General features: G+C 40.1%; 1 protein-coding gene across 5 annotated transcripts; it reads right to left on the bottom strand.

Moving 5' to 3' along the window:
* Nucleotides 1–2,992: 2,992 nt before the first annotated feature.
* On the bottom strand, nucleotides 2,993–19,374 carry LOC112216260 (solute carrier family 26 member 9-like). Of its 5 annotated transcripts, none has more exons than XM_042299560.1 (21): nucleotides 19,265–19,374; nucleotides 18,188–18,355; nucleotides 13,137–13,263; nucleotides 12,750–12,889; nucleotides 11,578–11,688; nucleotides 11,247–11,413; nucleotides 10,648–10,812; nucleotides 10,391–10,543; nucleotides 9,996–10,078; nucleotides 9,733–9,880; nucleotides 8,621–8,698; nucleotides 8,223–8,318; nucleotides 7,988–8,094; nucleotides 7,816–7,885; nucleotides 7,625–7,717; nucleotides 7,402–7,533; nucleotides 6,217–6,468; nucleotides 5,259–5,313; nucleotides 4,600–4,736; nucleotides 3,607–3,690; nucleotides 2,993–3,449 (listed from the first exon to the last, which is right to left on the bottom strand). In XM_042299560.1, the coding sequence occupies exons 2-21, from the start codon at nucleotides 18,318–18,320 to the stop codon at nucleotides 3,438–3,440; spliced, it is 2,343 nt and encodes a 780-aa protein (XP_042155494.1). In that variant the 5' UTR covers nucleotides 18,321–18,355; nucleotides 19,265–19,374; the 3' UTR covers nucleotides 2,993–3,437. The 5 variants fall into 5 exon arrangements, 4 of the variants coding, with proteins under 4 accessions (XP_042155494.1, XP_042155496.1, XP_042155492.1 ...); XM_042299562.1 differs by having other exon boundaries at nucleotides 7,625–7,653; nucleotides 8,225–8,318; nucleotides 13,137–13,226; nucleotides 18,882–19,364; XM_042299558.1 differs by having other exon boundaries at nucleotides 13,137–13,226; nucleotides 18,882–19,363.
* Nucleotides 19,375–20,754: the final 1,380 nt, after the last annotated feature.

Below are 20,754 nucleotides of genomic sequence, written 5' to 3'. Positions count from 1 at the left end.
TGTGACAAATAAAATTTGATTTGATTTGATTTGATTTGAAGTTGTAGAGCTAGGGAGAGGGTGTACAGGGTTCTCTTTCCTTTCATTGATCCTCAAAGAGGCTAGTGACTTGGAATACTTTGTTGTTGCCATGCCAAGCAGTCTGCTGCCTTTTATATATCCAGACAATGGTGTTTGAGTGTCATTATGGAAGGCCTACTGGATACCCAACTTAATTGAATTAAATGAAAAATGGTATTGAGTACATCCAATATTGCTGCCACAATACCAATAAATGGTGGTTTAATCACCTGTATACACATGTTTTAAATTAGAGACGTCTTTCAGATTTGTGTACTGTACTTATAAGTACTGTACTTATAAGTGTACTGTACTTATAAGTTATAAGTTACTTATAAGTACAGTACACAAATCTGACAGACGTCTCTAAATCCATTATGCCCTGTCTATAAATCCATTATGGTGTCCAAAATCCAATATGGCTGCCACAATACCAATAAATGGTGGTTTAATCACCTGTATACACATGTTTTAAATTAGAGACGTCTTTCAGATTTGTGTATGCTGCCACCACCATATTTGACATTGGGGATGGTGTGTTCAGGGTGATGAGCTGTGTTGCTTTTACGCCAAACATAACGTTTTGCATTGTTGCCAAAAAGTTCAATTTTGGTTTCATCTGACCAGAGCACCTTCTTCCACATGTTTGGTGTGTCTCCCAGGTGGCTTGTGGCAAACTTTAAACAACACTTTTTATGGATATTTTTAAGAAATGGCTTTCTTCTTGCCACTCTTCCATAAAGGCCAGATTTGTGCAATATACGACTGATTGTTGTCCTATGGACAGAGTCTCCCACCTCAGCTGTAGATCTCTGCAGTTCATCCAGAGTGATCATGGGCCTCTTGGCTGCATCTCTGATCAGTCTTCTCCTTGTATGAGCTGAAAGTTTAGAGGGACGGCCAGGTCTTGGTAGATTAGCAGTGGTCTGATACTCCTTCCATTTCAATATTATCGCTTGCACAGTGCTCCTTGGGATGTTTAAAGCTTGGGAAATCTTTTTGTATCCAAATCCGGCTTTAAACTTCTTCACAACAGTATCTCGGACCTGCCTGGTGTGTTCCTTGTTCTTCATGATGCTCTCTGCGCTTTTAACGGACCTCTGAGACCATCACAGTGCAGGTGCATTTATACGGAGACTTGATTACACACAGGTGGATTGTAGTTATCCTCATTAGTCATTTAGGTCAACATTGGATCATTCAGAGATCCTCACTGAACTTCTGGAGAGAGTTTGCTGCACTGAAAGTAAAGGGGCTGAATAATTTTGCACGTCCAATTTTTCAGTTTTTGATTTGTTAAAAAAGTTTGAAATATCCAATAAATGTCGTTCCACTTCATGATTGTGTCCCACTTGTTGTTGATTCTTCACAAAAAAATACAGTTTTATATCTTTATGTTTGAAGCCTGAAATGTTGGAAAAGGTTGCAAAGTTCAAGGGGGCCGAATACTTTCGCAAGGCACTGTATATAGACATACATACTTTTTTAGAATATACCTTTATTATTCCCCGCAAAACCTACCACCCTTTCCCCAATTGGAGTAAACTAATAAACAATAACACTTAGGCTTCTACCTTCAGTTTATACATCTTATACACATTTATTTTATAATTTATCTTAGACACAATCTATTTTACAATATTTATATTTTGTTTGTTTATAGTCCTTCCTTTATTTCTGATGTCCATCCAGTTTGACTTGTATTTGTAACTGTAACATTTCTGAATTTACTTTTATTATTACATGTTACTATTGTTCTATTATTTCTGTATTTTCTTTCTCTCTGCATTGTCGGGAAGGGCCCACAAGTAAGCATTTCACTGTTAGTCTACGCCTGTTGTTCACTGTTAGTCTACGCCTGTTGTTCACTGTTAGTCTACGCCTGTTGTTCACTGTTAGTCTACGCCTGTTGTTTTCTTACCCTCTGAGTAGGTCCGATGTTTATTGTGAACATGGACGTTCACAAGACTCATGAGGTAGAAGTTCTGTTTATTTAATTCAATGTATGGTTCCTCTGTTCATATTTCCCGGGTTATGCCGTAGTTCCATGTGTCTGTGCCTGTCTCTGTCATTCTTGTTGTGAGTAATAGGAGAGCGCGCCTCAGTGTGCATAGAAATAGGCTACAAGGCTTGAGGGCCCCACTTTGGATTCCTTACGTTGAATAAGAGAAAATTATTGTTACAAGTATTAATGGTGATGAAATATCATAAATAATCATTACGTCTGATTAAGACGAATGTACCAATGTAACAATTTATGTGCAAATGGCCTTTTACATTGTAGAACCAGTTTATTGGTTATAATTGCCAATTGGGTTTGCATGGTCCTGGGAGGGGCCAAGTGCTAATTAGTCCATGTTTGAGCTTCGATTTCTATTTAGTTTCTCAAGGGGAGGCTGTACATCTTGCCCTCTACCTGTGTCCATTCAGATAGGACAGGTAAATTCTGATACAGTATTTGTTTTGAGCTATTGTCCGTGTATTCTTGGTCAATCTACTTGTATATTTTGTATGATATGACACATTTTTTATTTTTTACTTGACTTGAGAGTTGACTTGAAAACTTGTGACTCTAATCGACTTGACTTGCTCTTAGAATGCACAACTTGGGCTTGACTCGGGGCAAGTCGACTTGAGACTTGGACCTTGTGACTTGAGACTTGCTTGTGACTCGAATAATAGTGACTTAGTCCCACCTCTGGTATTTTACACAAATAATAATAGGAAAGATGTGATAATGATGGTCATGTCCTCAAAGAGACCAGTTAATTAGTCACTACAGATATTTTACAGTCTATCACGCTTATAATCATTATTTCGAGATCATCCAGAACAATATTTACAATACACAATCATTTATAATCAAAGAATTTGTAATGTGGTGCGTGCTGTTGGCAGGGAAGTCAGGCGCAGGAGAATGAACTTGGTAAAAACGGAGCTGTTTAATAAACATCAAAACCTCAGAAAACCAAAGTATACAAAATAACAAATAGAGGGTGCAAAACCCGTCGCACAACAGAATTAACAATAAACACCTACATACAACAAGCAATCTCCGACAAGGACATGAGGGGAAACAGAGGGTTAAATACACAACATGTAATTGATGGGATTGGAACCAGGTGTGAAGGAAGACAAGACAAAACCAATGGAAAATGAAAAATGTATCAATGATGGCTAGATGGTCGACTGCCGAAAACAAGGAGAGGGACTGACTTCGGCGGAAGTCGTGACAGAATTGAAGAAATCAAAGAATTAAAGAAATCAAAGAAAAATGTTCAATGTTATGATCAACCTAAAGTTAACTTCAACATCTACCCATATCTATTACTCCTTTATCTTCATTCTTCATACATTCAGCAGTACAAATCCCATGTTCAAAACATTTCCTGTGGAGAGAAAAGGATGAAACAAATACTATTGTGAATTACTGTGTTGGGTTGATAGGAAAATATTATCAGATGTGATCCATCTATTTTACAAGAAGTTGCTTCATCAAGATAGATTATACACAACAATGATAAATGGTTAATTTAGTCAGTGTACCTGCTCAAGGTCCCTCTCCTCATCCTCCTGAAAATTGAGGACCAGCTCCTTCTTGTCTTGCTCTGTCTGCAACCCCATGGAACCCTATAGAGACACTTCAGTCATTCATAACTCCACACACACGTAAATTGTCGTTAACACATTTCCTCTAGCAATGTATTGGTTTTGAACTCAACTGCCGGCCTGCAACATGATCTGAACCAGTGATATAACCCCGGGCATTCTGGCTCTGGGTGTGTAATGGGAGAGAAAAGAGGGGAGAAACAGACTAAATTGTATTTTTTATGACCTGTGTCGACATCAGGTATCAACGTGAAGTTCTGAAGTAAATGGTATAGCAGTGGTAACAAGCTCTCTGGCATTTTGTTCTGTTAACCCTCACTGCCCCAGATATGTTCATGGAGGATTGGGACAGGGCTTTTGTAGGTTCTCTCATGCTTAGAGGAGAGATGGTGGGGGTAAAGTCTTGATGTAAGCAGAACCAGGGGCTTATGTCCTGTCTGCTCTGCAGAGGAGGAGCCTGTGGGGATTCACCCTGGTACGCAGTGACTTTGAAGGGTGACGCCAAACGACCCACTGCAGGGGTCCACTGCTGACTCTCTCACTCTCTCACTCTCTGAGATGTCTATCTATGTGAATGAAGTTTCATTATTACCTCAGAGGCAGCTAAAATAACAAAAAACAATATCATTGCCATTTTGTTATATGTTTGTTTTGTTTACCCTTACTGCCTCAGATGCGTTCATGGAGGATTGGAAAACAGTAATCAGATATTATTTAAAATTGTATGTAAACGTCTGTAAACTATTTTAACTGGATCTGTCCCATAGATTAGATATCTATGAATTGTTATGTCCTTATCTTTGACCAAATTGCAGACAAGATGTTGTTCAGATGTAGTCGCTGTATCATTTACTTTCTCATTGCTCAATGAGGATTTGAGAAGTGATTCAAGGTCATAGTGATTAAGGTGTGGGAGTAGGTGCAACCTGCCTTTTCACAGCCTCCTGTGTTCCTCGACCTCTGCAGGGCACAGAGGATGGCGTCATGGACAGTTAGGAAGAGGTGACATCGGGGGACACTGCCCTCCTCAAACATCTCTCCCCCCTCCAGCTCCTCGTACACCTGTGCTGCAAACACACACCAGGAACTAACAAAGTAATACAAGGAGCAAAACAAGGGAGCTCAGGGACCTTGTATGTCCACTATGATACTATTTTATTTTGTATAAACAGACTCTTTAGTTAATGGACTGAATTTTTCACCCAATGTGATGGACCTCAAAGGACCTTAAACATTCCATTGCATCGGGAAGCTCAAGACATTGCATATATGATTCAACAGAGAAACAGGGAACCCTTTATCAATGAATGGTAAATTGAATGCCAACCTGCACTATTCCCTTTGATTGATCACCTCTTTATCTCAATAGGAAAAAACAAGAAGGAAATGTACAATTCTAGATCCTATTATGGTAATGCTGAGATGGGATTTTAACCGTTAACTGTATTCTCTTCCATCTTCTATGTGTCCTTAGTTTGTAGACAGTGACTCTGCTTTTGCTCCTGCAAATGAGATCCTGTTCCCATGACTACTATTAAAAGACACCTGGCCGTTTGATAGGTAACTGCGTCATGAACACTAGATCTTACCTTGAACATTGGCCAAGTATAGCTTGATCCCCAACATCTCATAGCTCGAGTACATCTGTATGACAAGTACATAACAGCGCACATCAAGCCTCAACAAACTCTATGACAGCTGCCAGTGCATATCACTCTAAAAGTACAAATGCATCCTGCACTATCAGACTTGTTAAAAAAAAAAAAAAGTGGATACAGTGTTTATTGTCTATATACTATATCAGGGATGGGCAACTTTGATGGGGTTGGGGGCCACAAAAAATCTGAACTCATCATGAGGGCCCCCCCCACACACACACACACACACACACACACACACACACACACACACACACACTCACACACACACACACACTCACACACACACACACACAGAGACATTGCGAGCAAAACATTTTAAGTGCCCCCCCCCTGCTTGACAGTGGAGAGAAATGTTTTACAATTTCTAGTTAATTTCATGCAATTCTACACATTTTGCATTGGGGAGAAGATTTTGCAATTTTATAACTAATTTCCTGCAATTCTACACATTTTGTCATGGGGCAGAGAGAAAGGTTTGTAGTTTTTAATGTGAGACTGACTGACAAAATCAGTGATGGCCCCCCGGCCAGAAATTCGACCATGATAACAAGTTTGGATAGCTGGCTGCTAAACTAAATGAGCAATCTAAGAAATGTTAACAGACATGGGCTAATTGACTGACTTTCAGTGACTGACATAAGACAAAAACTGCTAATGCACAACCAAATGTTGAAACATTCTACTATTCTAACTAACTAACAAAAATTGATCCGAGGGCCATCAAAACGGGGCATGTCTGGTCTATATGATGACACTGTTGTATTATCACCCATCATCTCACTATTCATATACTGTAGCTAACATACAAATGACCAAGGTGTCACGGGGAACCAAATAAAGGAAATAAAGGAAAAAAGAACAACAACCAAATAGCTAGCAGTCTGACCTTGGTGAGTACTTTGATTCCCATGAGGTCTATGAAGCAGACCCCTGACAGGTCCAGGATGAGGGTGTGGAAGGGGATGGGCTGAGAGTTCAGGATGACAGGGGAGGCACTGGGCTGGTCTGGATCACGAGACTGCTCACCCAGCTCATTATCACTACAGTGGAAGTTGACACAGCTGGTGGGTGATGGTGGCGGGTAAGGATTGCCGTTACCAATGTCACAGTCGTTCTGAAGCTCTAGCTGTGATAAGGTCTAGACGTGGGAGAAGGAAAGCCACAAAACAGACAACTTAATCCAAGGGCAAAAACACCTTCAAAACCCAAAAGGCTTGGTCATACGGCCTATCTGTGGTCAGATCAGATGCCTTTGACCTGACCTGCGAAGCAGTGCCATAAAACAAGAGATTTTTGCGCATTCGCTCCTGCCACAGCGAACTTTCCTGCAGCGCTCTCTCACCGCAGCTACCCCAGTGGTGGCATGCAATTGCAAAAGCATCCGCGGGATACAGCTGTTCACTAATATATTATGTTAAACGCACAGAAAACACTGGGCTATTCCACATCGGTTCAACGTCATTTCATTGAAATTAAATGGGAAAAAACGTTGATTCAACCAGTGTGCTCCCAGTGAGAAGTCTTTACGAAGGTTATATCTATACTGGACAAAAATATAAACACAACATGCAACAATTTTACTGAGTTACAGTTCATAAGGAAATCAGTCAATTGCAACAAATTCATTAGGTCCTAATATATGGATTTCACATGACTGGGCAGGGCACACCCACTGGGGGGTAAGGTCCAGCCAATCAGAATGTGTTTTCCCCACAAAAAGGCTTTAATAGCTTCAGCTGTCCGGGTGGCTGGTCTCAGACGATACCGCAGGTAAAGAAGGCTGATATGAAGATCTTGGGCTGATGTGGTTACACATGGTCTGCGGTTGTGAGGCCGGTTGGACATACTCCAAATTCTCTAAAATGATGTTGGAGGTGGCTTATGGTAGAGAAATGAACATTGAATTCTCTGGCAACAGCTCTGGTGGACATTCCTGCAGTCAGCATGCCAATTGCACAATCCCTCAACACTTGAGACATCTGAGACATGTTTAGTTCATATTTTTGTTCAGTATAGTTATATGTATCTACCCAAAATAAATACATTAAAGCCCTGACCTGGGACCTCTTACCTGAGATCTCATGGTTACCAGAGAGCTGGGCTTCCTCTTCTTGTTTTCCTTGTTTTGCCTGTCTAACTCCTTCTGCTGTTTCTTCAGAAGCTTCTTCCTAGCCAGGAGAAGTTTACCTGGGTCCAATCCAGTCTACGCACAAACACACAGCAAATGGTAAATGGTTCTAAACATAATTGATGGCAGAGAGAGAGATATGGCCGTCCTATAGTCATCAAGGTACCTTTTTGATGACCTTTCGTTGGAATATCTCTGTATTGGCAAAATAGAGAGGGGAGCAGTAGTTCATTATTTTCACCCCTTCTATACATTTCACCTATAGAAATAGAACCATATATTTACAGACATACAACCTTGCTGTGAAAGAAGACATGAACATAAATCCAAAGTTAATGGTGAACACAGTTTCACTACCTTGCTGTAGACCTTGGGATCTTTGTATATATCTGTGTCCATGATCTGAGCCATCTCTAAACCATTTCGACTGTGGATTACATCTAATATATTTCTTAACAATTAAAAACATGAGCATATCAAATATACCAGTTTGTGACTTTTGTGACACAATCAATGTTGTTTTACTTACAACTGGGTCTGAAAAATAACCACGAGGATGGAGAAGCTGACTCCAATGGCAACTCCATAAGGCAAACTCAGGAAGAAGGTGGCTAAAAATGAGACAACCCACACACACTGGACAAGATACGGGATCATTAGAGCAGTAGATTTGACAGTGTTTGAGTATCGACATCAGAGTTTACACTTAATCTGAGTTTTCTAGGCATGTCTTGGTCAGACAATGAGTAATGGATTTGACTCACACAGTCCAGTTTGCTCTTCTTCCAGAGGTAATATGGGTCAGAGAGTTGCAGCAGAGTGTTCTTCAGGTTGATCGCTATCAGGGCTCCCAGCACAGACTACAGGAATAAATGGTGATCAACACTCAATACATTTTTTACTTTTATGTTATTTCTACATCATAAACATGTATGATGTAAGACGAAACAAATTCTTATTTTGATTTTCAACCCTCAGTGTTACTGGACATCAGTGATTCTAAACCAGGAGGTCTAGAACCCCTGAGGGGTCTACGAGAGCTTTCAGGGGTTCCTCGATTTGAAAGTGCTTCAGTGGGCCCCCGGAAAATAAATGGTTGAGAACACCTGCTGTACGTCACTGTTTCTATCTCTTTTGAATGCATCAAAACAAAGGTCCTCACCTTTGGTAGTGGTTTGAGGAAATGCCCCAAGGCCAGCATGGTGACCATGACCACCAGCATCACACACAGACTGGAAACCTGTGAAGCAGAAAGAATAGGATGGAGTCTTTATTGAGACAAGATGCCAATACTACTACATACTAACTGTTGTGTCCTGAACAGAGCTCTGATGTTATTGTTGTTTTGTGTTTTTTGTGGCCCCCAGGAAGAGTAGCTGATGCTTCTGCAAAAGGGGGATTCTACCAAAAAAAAATGTCAGTCAATCAACCACAAAGGGAATTAACAAGTTAATTAGTATTAAGTGAATTGTTAAACATAAAAGTAAGAGGTGTGTTCAATGAATTCTGTGTTGTCTTGTGCCATGCAAATTTTCTACATTGTCCTGCTTCAATGCTCCCTGTGTCTCAATGCTCCCTGTGTCTCAATGCTCCCTGTGTCTCAATGCTCCCTGTGTCTCAATGCTCCTTGTGTCTCAATGCTCCCTATGTCTGACCTGTGATGTTCCCCCAGCATTGTCTACTGCCAGGGTGACAGACAGAGCACAGCAGATCACATGGATCTTGAAAAAAGACCCCACGAAGTTACAGCCCAAAGCCAACAAAGAACACACATCAGTGTTTATCTCACTATGATGAGTAATGGAGATTATGGTCAGTTATAGTCAGAAAGTTTAGGCAGAAAAAATTACAAACAAAAATATAAATGTTACTCCTTTTCATTTTATTTATTTTACTTAACAAAAGGCTTATAGGTTTTTATCATGCCACAACAGAAAAAATAACATTAAAAATTAAAATACTTTTTTTCCCTTTTTTTAAATGTAACCTTTATTTAACTAGGCAAGTCACATTTGACAATAATGTGGTGAAAAATAAACTTTACATTTTCTTCCTTTTTATTTTTTAAATTGATTTCACCTTTATTTAACCAGGTAGGCCAGTTGAGAACAAGTTCTCATTTACAAGTGCGACCTGGCCAAGATAAAGCAAAGCAGTGCGACAAAAACAACAACACAGAGTTACACATGGGATAAACAAACATACAGTCAATAACACAATAACACAACGAACAGTCAATAACACCTTCCCCTCATGCGTGTCCCCTATTCGTACCTGATTGGGATCCACATTGTAGCCATGCTTTGCTGCCATTGTCTTGCCTATAGCCAGGTTGACCACATAGCCCACGATAGCCAGGGAGAAGGCTGAGCTCAGCATACCTTCCCACTGACTCACTGTTGGGAGGATCGGAGCAGGAAATCTAGAAGGAGAGGTTGAGATTACAGAACCTCCTTGTCAATGTGAGGATAGACTGTTAAACAGTCATAATAGCACACAATAACAGTACACTTTTCTGGTGATATTCTGTCCTTTACCCTAGGGGAATCTTCCCCACTATGTCGATGTGATACTTATCAGGCAGGCCCAGGGGGCCCGATATGGCTGTGGCCACCACCACCTGCGCAAAGGGAGGTTCTGGTTTAACCATTTATATAGTTCTTATAACTCCATAGCATAACCTCACATAGCATAGCATGATGTTATAACATGGCATAGCATAACCTAACATAGCATAGCATAACATAGCAAATCATAACATAGCATAGGCTGGCATTACATGGCATAGCATAATATTGCATAGGATGTCATAGCATAATATAGTATAGGAGGGCATAACAGCATATCATAGTATAGCCCAGGCTGGCATAACAAGGCATAGCATAATATAGCATAGAATAAGAGGAACAAATTAGAGTCCTCCATTACTCACAATGATGATCTCCATGGGGATGGGGAAGGGTAGCTTCTGGTGGTAGCGTGCACCCAGCTCCTTCACTGTTATAATAACCACACTGCTGATCAGAGCAAAGACCAGCGAGGCTATGTTGGTGTTAGGCAGGCCATAAACTATATCTTTAAGAGTCTGTGACAAAAAGGGACATTATGTGCATGGTTAGTGTAAGTAGCACTGTAGTTCTGCATGCAGATATGAAGAGCAAAGGTAACTTTTCATCAAATGAGGCTTACATTGATAGTGGCTAGTGGTCCACTGTAGAAAGGCACTTTGATGCCAAAGATGTACTTTAGTACAGAGATCAGGATCTGCAGTCCAGCTGCTGTCATGAACCCTCTGACGAAGGACTCGGACAGGTAGATGGCCACAAAGCCAAACTGCATCAAGCCCAGGCACATCTGCTCAGACAGATTTTGTGCAACAGTTAATTCATTCACATTTAAGGTACAGTATGAGAGCTTAATACTTGCATTACCTCCCGAGACAATGCCTAGACTTTATAGCATAGAACGCTGACACAGTTGTGGCACACAGAATCACCGGGGTTCAAACCGCAGGTTGACATTTATTGGGATGACTCATGTACCAGAGGCAGCTCTGCAGAGTGGTCACTAGCTGGCACAGCTACAAAGCCATAAAATCTGATCTAAACCTAGCTCTAACCTTAACCACATTGCTAACCCTAATGCCTAACCCAACTTTTCAGCTGGCCCATCTAGCCGAAATCGGTCAGTTATGCTTCCAGGGCAGGATTCTTGACAATAAATGTCAACCTGCGTTCTGTTACATATACTGTACAATGGTAAACTAGGCTTCTCTGTGGCTGCAGTACCTGTATGATAGCAGTAAGGCAGGCCAGCGTCCCAGAGATGCCCAGTCGAACCTCGTTCATCCTGTCCTCATTCATCACTGTGGCGTTAATGGTAGCATTGAAGTCAGACTCAGGGGCCAGCTTCAGGCACTCCATGCCCACCATGATACTAATCACAGCAAAGGTACCTGGACTCAGAGAACATTCCATTACACTTTAAGAAGATGAATCCGATGTCCTATGCATGAAAAACAACCCACCAAGGGACACTTCACTTCGTGACTATTCAAGCTTCAGCGTGTCTGGGACAATTACATCCTATAACATATGCTTTTGATTATGGTAAACTTACCTGGGACCATTTGGTGAGCAGTGCCCATGAAGAAGTAGGGGATGAGAGGAAAGAAGGAGGAGTGGAGGCCATTGACAGGAGGTAGATTAGCCAGCAGGGCAAAGGCCATGCCTGTAAAGAATAGAAAATCAATTGAACAATCATAATCAAGGAAAATATTATTTCTGATAATTAACTGGAATATTAATGTTGAGACCTATTAATATTAATGTTGTTAAAAATGCAATGATTCACTTTGAAACTGTATTAGAAAATATTTATGTTTAGAGATTTATCTTAAAGAGAGGCTGAACTCAAAAACCAACTTCTCTGGTTGAAAATGGCCTATGTGGCATCAATATTAGTCAAAAACATTTAGTCTAGTGTCAACATTGACTGTAGTGTAAATAGGATAATTTTGATCATATAGTCATTATTGTCCAAAACTGAGATTTGTTGGTGCATTCAAGAAAACTGGGACCTCAAAAAAAGAAAAGAATTGGAAAAATCTTGACGTCAGTAATCTACAGATTGGAGAAGTCGGAGCTCTAGAATGATGGCAGAGTTTCCGACTTGGATGACCTTTCAAAATGATTTCTCCCAGTCGGAGCTAGTTTTTTTCAGAGTTCCCAATTGTCTGGAACGCACTGAAGTCGGAGGTCAAAGATTTCCTAGTTCTGAGTTGTCTTGAACCATCATACAACTGAGGTTGCCACAGTTTACCTGATGGTTGGGTTTTAATTTTAAGCCTGCCCACATGGGACTACTGCCTGGCACAGTCTAATCACGGCTGCCACTGCGAGGCAGTAATCAAATTATCAGGAGCACAGCTGCCCAGCGTGCTGCAGCTCACGCTATCCTATTGCTCACCAGAATCAACCTACAACCCGCCCATTCATTTACAGAATGACAAACTAACCATTGACACGCAGCGCTTCAGACTTGTTTGACAGCAATATATACAAGACATTGTCGCAAATGTTGAAAGAACGAGAGTTGTTTTTTAGAAACGGGTTTGGGTTTTTTCCTACTCAAACATCCAACGATTGTCACAACTTGACAAAAGTGATCCACTCAAATGAGCCCAATGAGTACCGGAAAAATGAATGTGGAATTGGTAAATTCAATCCCTCTTTAATGTTAAAGGCACAGAACTTGAATGGAAGAACACCAGAGGGAGTAGAATGACAGACCTTGGGGAACCTGAATGGTACCTGCGCTGACCCCACTGATAACATCACAGAGGAGGTTCTCCTTCACCTTGTACTTGGGCAGCCAGCTTAGGATAGGCAGGTGTCTGAACAGCAGGGACTTGAGTCGAGACCCAGAGCACCTAAAGATATGCATAAACATGCAAGTCTGGTTACAACAGTCTCCCTATGGCCTCATAACATGGCTCCTCTTCCTTTGGTATAGTACTAGCCCAAGAATCACATCACTGATCTCTCGACAGGAACATAATGGTTTAAAATGTAAATGTCAATAAAAGTACTAAGGTTTTGTTGGATAAACTGTATTGACTCATGAAAGAGATAAACATTTGCTGGCTTTTGATTGTTAGCAGAATGTAAATACTGTACCTGAAGCACTTCTTCACTTTCTGTCCTATGGGGAAGGTCCGTTTCTTCATGTCAAACTTCCTATCGAAGTCTGGGAGCGAGTAGGCCGGCCTGTTGATCACATAGGGTGGCCAGTCTTGTTGCATGGCTTCAGCCAATCAGAGGACAGTTAGACAGGTCAAATGATGCTATGATATGGTGTCATTAAATCTGCATTGAGGCCTTTGAATAAGAGATTATATTACAGCGATAACATTGCATGACAACATTACTCAAAGGCTAGCCTGGTCCCAGATCTGTTTCTGCTCTTGCCAACTCAATTACTGTTATTGTCAAGCCAAACAACATACAGTAGCTTTAGAATGACAATTCCACAAGGAGTTGGTAAGAGAGGTGAAAGAAACTGGTACTCTGGCTACTCAAAGGACACTCACTCAGCAATAACTTGTTTCAGGTGGCTTACTTGTTGGCATCCATAAACTAAGGTCTATAAATATTGTAAAAGTCCAAGTAATTAGAATACATTGGAGGTAGTGGGTAACCTGAAGATGAATCAAATTACTAACACTGAAAATAGTAGTCATTTGCATGTATGGTTGAATTAAGCAGTTATTTCCTGAGTGTAAACCTCTGCTGTTCTGCTGGGTTCCTAATCTAACCAATCACACAAACTACAGGCATATGGTGTCAAACATTAGCCCTTCACAACTTACAATGACTATATTAAAACTGAAATAATACTGTACCTGTTCACTGGGAGAATGAGTGGCATCATTGACATTTCAAAATTAAATAAAACATTTTTTTTACATAACGCAAGTAAATAAATAGAGATAAAGAACATAAAATATTTTGAGATGTGAATGCTCACATTTCATGAGTCTCAGAGGCCACAGGGAGAAACAATCATGTGTACCAGAGTCAGAATATTTTTTTTTCAGAGAGTTTATAAGACAAAAGACCAACAGCAACTGTCTTACTCTTGGAGATGAGATGCTTTACATCATGCTAACCATTTTTCCAAACTCTGAAACAACCTCATTTATTTAAACAGAGTAAAGTGACCAACAATTTATAAACAAAGCTAATATAATGTACTGTACCTTACAGCTGGAATGAACTATGATGTGACGGTAAACCAGTTTATTGGTTTTATACTGGAGCTTTGTTGACACCTTCTCCATGGGAGGAGCCATACATGGCAAACCATGGCTTACATGTAGCTTAGCTTTAGAGGGAAAGTCATGGGCATTACATTTGGTAAGGAAAAGTTCATTTGTGGAAGTATGATTTGAATAGGGCAATACAAACTGCAATTCACGATCTGTCTGAATAATAAGACACAGCATAATCACATCAACATTTATTAAAATAAAATGTATATCTGAAATACATTTTAAGAATAAAAAAACTCATACCAAACAAAACAAACAAATTCCTTATTTCAAATATTCCCCTCCCTCTCACCAAAAGTCTAACTCCCTTTCACTCAAAAAAAAACACACACCATTCACAAATCTGAATACATTTCGGTGACAATTTCTTTGACTATATATACATTGAGTATTCATTACACATCTATAATCACTTCATGAACATGTTATAACAAGTCCCAACTTGTAAATGAAATATAAAATATATACAGTACTAATCAAAAGTTTGGACACACCTACTCATTCAAAGGTTTTTCTTTGTGTTTACTATTTTCTACATTCTATAATAATAGTGAATACATCAAAACTAGGAAATAACACATATGGAATCATGTAGAAACCATAACACAAATGAAAATATATGTTATGTTTGAGATTCTTCAAAGCAGCCACCCTCCGCCTTGATGACAGCTTTGCACACTCTTGGCATTCTCTCAACCAGCTTCATTAGGTAGTCACCTGGAATGCATTTCAATTAACAAGAGTTCCATTTTAAAAGTTCATTCGTGGAATTTGTTTTCTTCTTAATGCGAGCCAATCAGTTGTGTTTTGTCAAGGTAAGGGTGGTATACAGAAGATAGCCCTATTTGGTAAAGACCAAGTCCAAATTATGGCATGAACAGCTCAAATGAGCAATGAAAAATGACAGTCCATCTTTACTTTAAGATATGAAGGTCAGTCAATCCGGAAAATTTCAAGTGCAGTCGCAAAAGTTACCTCTGATGCAGAGGATAAGTTCATTGGAGTTACCAGCCTCAGAAATTGCAGCCCAAATAAATGCTTCACAGAGTTCAAGTAACAGACATCTAAACATCAACTGTTCAAAAGAGACTGTGTGAATCAGGCCTTCATGGTTGAATTGCTGCAAAGAAACCACTACTAAAGGACACCAATAAGAAGAAGAGACTTGCTTGTGCCAAGAAACATGATCAATGGACATTAGACCGGTGGAAATCTTTCCTTGGGTCTGATGAGTCCCATTTTGAGATTTTTGGTTCCAACTCCATGTTTTTGTGAGATGCAGAGTAGGTGAACGGAGGATCTCTGCATGTGTGGTTCCCACCGTGAAGCATGGTGGAGGTGTGATGGAGGTGGAGGTGTCAAGGCATACTTAACCAGCATGACTACCACAGCATTCTGCAGTGATACCCCATCCTATCTGGTTTGCGCTCAGTGGGACTATCATTTGTTTTTCAACAGGACAATGATCCAAAACACACCTCCAGGCTGTGTAAGGGCTATTTGATAGATGACCTTGCCTCCACAATCACCCGACCTCAACCCAATTGAGATGGTGAAGGAAAAGCAGTCAACAAGTGCTAAGCATATGTGGGAACTCCTTCACGACTGTTGGAAAAGCATTCCAGGTGAAGCTGGTTGAGAGAATGCCAAGAGTGTGCAAAGCTGTCATCAAGGCAAAGAGTGGCTACTTCAAAGAATCTAAAATCTAAAATATATTTTGGTTTGTTTAACACTTTTTTGGTTACTACATGATTCCATATGTGTTATTTCATAGTTTTGATGTCTTCGCTATTATTCTACAATGTAGAAAATAGTAAATATAAAGAAAAACCCTTGAATGAGTAGATGTGTCCAAACTTTTGACTGATACTGTATATATATTTTTCATATATTTTCCTTTATTATTATTTTCCCCTAACCCTACCCTCCCTCCCCTAATTGGAGTAAACAAATGGACAACTGTTAGGCTTGTATTTCCAGCTTATACATACTATATACATTTTACAAACACAGTACAGTTTACAATGGTGATCTTTTGTTTGTTTTTTGTCCCATCATTCAGCTCCACTCAACCCGTCCCATCTTTCTCTCAACACCAAGTTTTGACTTGTATTTGCCAACTGTGCTGTGATGTTTCACAAAGGTTCTGAACCTTTCTATTCTCACTGCCATACCAGTGTTAGTGAATACGCCAAAAGGCCAAACCAAATTAAGAAAATGATGCTGTTATACAGCTTTTACCAGCCCCATTTCCCCCATCTGCCAGTGACCTTATTCTCACGGAGGTCAAGTGGTGCACCAAGATCCCCACAGGGTTGAATCCTCAGGATAAACTTCACGGATCGTAACTCATTAACAGCCCTTCTCCAAATCACAATTAAGTTGGTCACACCGGTTTATAACACAAACAAAGGGTCTATATATGACTTATATGCAGTCAATATGAAGTCATTTCTATTTTCCCATTCACAATAAGCACTTCATGGTAATTTAATATGCAGTTTGCCACTGATCTAACACCAACATTATAGGTCTGTTGGGCTATGAATCAACATAATTTTCAAAACATAGTTTGGTCCATTGGCATATTCACTAACACTGGTACGGGAGAAGCTCACTTTTGAGCACAGTGTAATGATGACAGTACACTGTATTTGTAATGATGCCTCTATTAAAGGTAAATATGAGCTCTTGCATAGAATGACATGAATGAGCTACAGATCTGCTGTGACCATATTTCAATAACCTTTAAAAATGCAGTTGGGACCTGTTATAACACGTTAATGAAGTGATTATAGATGTGTAATGAATGTGTTATACATAGTCAAAGTAACTCCGTAGCATACAGGTAAATACATTAGATGTTTAATATGATAAAACAAAGCAACGTGAATATAAGACAACATATGGAGATAGAAACGTAGCGAAAAGGTAGCCCCGTCAGTTCATCAGGAGTTCCATACACCAGTGTATTAGTTTGCATCACATCCATCCTCAGCCTATATTAAAAGTGATCTTTAAAAACAGATGGCAGCAGAGTGCAATTGAATCAATAACATAATGTAAAAAGCATTCTGGGTGAAGCTGTCATCAAGGCAAAGGGTGGCTACTTTGAAGAATCTAAAATCTAACAGGTTTTGATTTGTTTAACACTTTTTTGGATACAACATGATTACATTTGTGTTATTTCAAAGCGTTGATGTCTTCACTATTTTTCTACAATGTAGAAAATGGTAAAAGATAAAGAAAAACCCTTGAATGAGTAGGTGCCCAAACTTTTGACTGGTATTGTATATTCAGGATGCAGGTATTAAATTATAATAATTGTAGTGTCTTAACACTTCGTACTTATTTATGTAATAAGAAAGACTCTGAATACAAGCAATTGAACTGGAGCTTCACATTTACTCAAACTAGTTAGTACCAGAATAACATAGAACAACACTGCGCATGACCAAAGGTGCTCCATCCTTAAAGGGGACATCAGTAATTAACAGAACATAACAAGAATAATAATCATCATTTGGTGGGTGCTCATATTTGTTCTGTTTCACATGTGTACAAGTGTGTATTAGAGCCATGTGAGAATTGGAAATGTGTTTTTTGCAACTCCCCCTGATACACCCTCAGGGAGCAGGGTCACAGCCAGGGTCAGACATTATCAGGATGCAGGTAGTAAATGATTGGATTACTATTATAAACAACATATATGAACTGCTCTGCATCAGAACAAATTATCAAACTTCAGTGAGGAAATATTCCAAAAGGTTAATTCACTGGGTAACACTTTACATGAAGGAAAATAATACATATATAATAAAGCTTTCACATTTAAATTGTGTGACATGATCCAATTAGGGCTATAAGAGAGTATGAGCCAAATAGAGGAAGACTCACATTGCTTCTGTGTGATGGCGAGGGTGAGGAAGGTAGTGAAGGCCACCACAGCCAGTATGGAGAAGAGACCCCCAACGAAGATGAAGAACTTGAGTCCCTTCAGCCATGTGTGCCAGAAGTCCTGCAAGTACATGACGTGGGTGACAAGGGCCCAGAGCGCCAGCACTCCTGTTGGGGGAAAGAAACGTGGAATACCTCATCATCGTACTCTCCAGAAAGGCAGGCATACTGTGAGACCTCATCATGACTGAACTAGGACATAGTCAGTGTGCCAAGTTAAAGTGCTTCATCACAGAAAAAGCCATTGGTAAAGCAGATGCGAGGGGTCCTTGCTCTAATAAAGGTTGTGATGTAAAATATGATGTAAACAGTTGGCCTATTCAGCCTATTCAATTCATACTTCTTCCACACACTAGTTCAAAAGTTGTACGTAAGTATTTGTTCATCGGGGGAGATCTTTGAGCAAATTATTTTGCTACAGTAAAGTATAACACATTTTACAGAAACCATGAGAAATATCAAACAGGCTCATGCCAATCATCAGTACAGGCTGAGTGATTTATATGCACTGACATAGTAGTGGAGGACATTGACAATACTATTCAACATTGTGGTGAAATTAGATTTGAACTAGGCAGAGGCCTACAAGTCCGTCTTCTTATGTTGTTGTGCTGGTGTTATGCCGCTAATGTACCTGACAATCCGCCCATTGCCGCTGTCCATGGCTGTTTGTATGTTATGTTCCAGACCAAAAAAGCTGAAAATCCAACCAGCATACCAAAGGTAGCATATCCTATACGTACGTATGTTCTACTCTTCCCCATTAACACGGATATGACAATAGCTATAGGTTGAAAACAAACTTCTGTAGACGGCCAATAAAAAGGCATACACATGCCATGTAACGTGTTAGCCTGACAGTTTTTAGTTTACAGATCGACCGATGATTTCAACAACCCCGGATGAACCACCGCTGATCGATATAAACAAATTGATTATCGAACGAAAACAATAATCCCTACAATTGTATCAAACACCAACAACCAATTTTTACAAAATTATTAAAAAGCAGCTTACAGTGTCAACAAAATAACGACTGTTTATTCCACCCGCCCAAGAATGATCAAGATTGTGTTTTATGTTCAAGAACCAACGCTACAGTTTTCCGTCTTCAGCCAAGAGGCGAGTCAAATTCATTTGCTGGTTAAGTGTGCTCTGCGCTTTCTCAAGCAAGCTGTCTTGTATGCCTGGATATTGGGAAACATCCATATGTAATGCTAACAATATCAAATTTGTGTCACTGAAGTATCTACAAGCGAAGGAATTAAATTATTCTTATATGCCTGGATATTGGGAAACATCCATCATGTGATGTAACTAGACAAAGTTTGTGTCACTGAAATATCTACAAGTGAAGTAAATAAATGGATAAATATAAGAAGTGAACTATCTAGCAAGCAATTGGAAGATCTTCGTACTGAGGAAAACCCCACATGACTGACATAAACAGTGTCGCCTGCGGCTCAGAGATAAACTGTTAATAATGTATGTAGTTACAGTCATGAGCAGACCATTTTTTAGTTGGGGATTCAACCCAGCAACCGTTCGGTTACTGGCCCAACACTCTAACCACTAAGCAACCTTCCGACCTGGTTGACAGCTTTTCACACTCTTGGTATTCTCTCATCCAGCTTCACCTGGAATGCTTTTCCAACCATCTTGAAGGACTTCCCACATATGTTGAGCACTTGTTGGCGGCTTTTCCTTCACTCTGCGGTCCAACTCATTCCAAACCATCTCAATTGGGTTGAGGTCACAGGATTGTGGAGGCAAGGTCATCTGATGCAGCACTCCACTCTCCTTGATCAAATAGCCCTTACACAGCCTGGGGGTGTGTTGGGTCATTGTCCTGTTGAAAAACAAGTGATAGTCCCACTAATGGCAAACCAGATGGGATGGCGTATCGCTGCAGAATGCTGTGGTAGCCATGCTGGTTAAGTGTGTCTTGAATTCTAAATAAATTAGTCCCACTAATGGCAAACCAGATGGGATGGCGTATCATTGCAGAATGCTGTGGTAGCCATGCTGGTTAAGTGTGCCTTGAATTCTAAATAAATCATAGACAGTGTCACCAGCAAAGCACCCCCACACCATCCCACCTCCTCCATGCTTCACGGTGGGAACGACACATGCCGAGATCATCCGGTTGGAACCAAAAAGCTCAAATTTGGACTCATCAGACCAAAGAACAGAATTCCACCGGTCTAATGTCCATTGCCTGGGTTTCTTGGCCCAAGCAAGTCTCTTCTTCTTATTGGTGTACTTAGTGGTTTCTTGGCAGCAATTCGACCATGAAGGCCTGATTCACGCAGTCTCCCTTCTGAGCAGTTGATGTTGAGATGTGTCTGTTACTAGAACTCTGTGAAGCCATTTTTTGGGTTGCATTTCTGAGGCTGGTAACTCTAATGAACTTATCCTCTGCAGCAGAGATAACGCTGGGTCTTTCTTTCCTGTAGCGATCCTCACGAGAGCCAGTTTCATCATAGATCTTGATGGTTTTTACGACT

This window comes from Oncorhynchus tshawytscha, linkage group LG16 (assembly GCF_018296145.1).
Source record: "Oncorhynchus tshawytscha isolate Ot180627B linkage group LG16, Otsh_v2.0, whole genome shotgun sequence".
NCBI lineage: Eukaryota > Metazoa > Chordata > Actinopteri > Salmoniformes > Salmonidae > Oncorhynchus > Oncorhynchus tshawytscha.
This window is presented reverse-complemented; position numbering and strand designations above follow the sequence as displayed.

What these genes read in the sequence shown, in the direction of transcription:
- LOC112216260 (XM_042299558.1), bottom strand. Translation starts at nt 18,910, where the DNA reads ATGGACAGCGGCAATGGGCGGATTGTCAG. An exon ending in TCCCCATGGAGATCATCATT is followed by an intron (nt 10,079 to 10,390) that starts GTGAGTAATGGA and finishes CCCTTTGCGCAG; the next exon opens with GTGGTGGTGGCCACAGCCAT. An exon ending in AGAAGAGCAAACTGGACTGT is followed by an intron (nt 8,095 to 8,222) that starts GTGAGTCAAATC and finishes TATCTTGTCCAG; the next exon opens with TGTGTGTGGGTTGTCTCATT.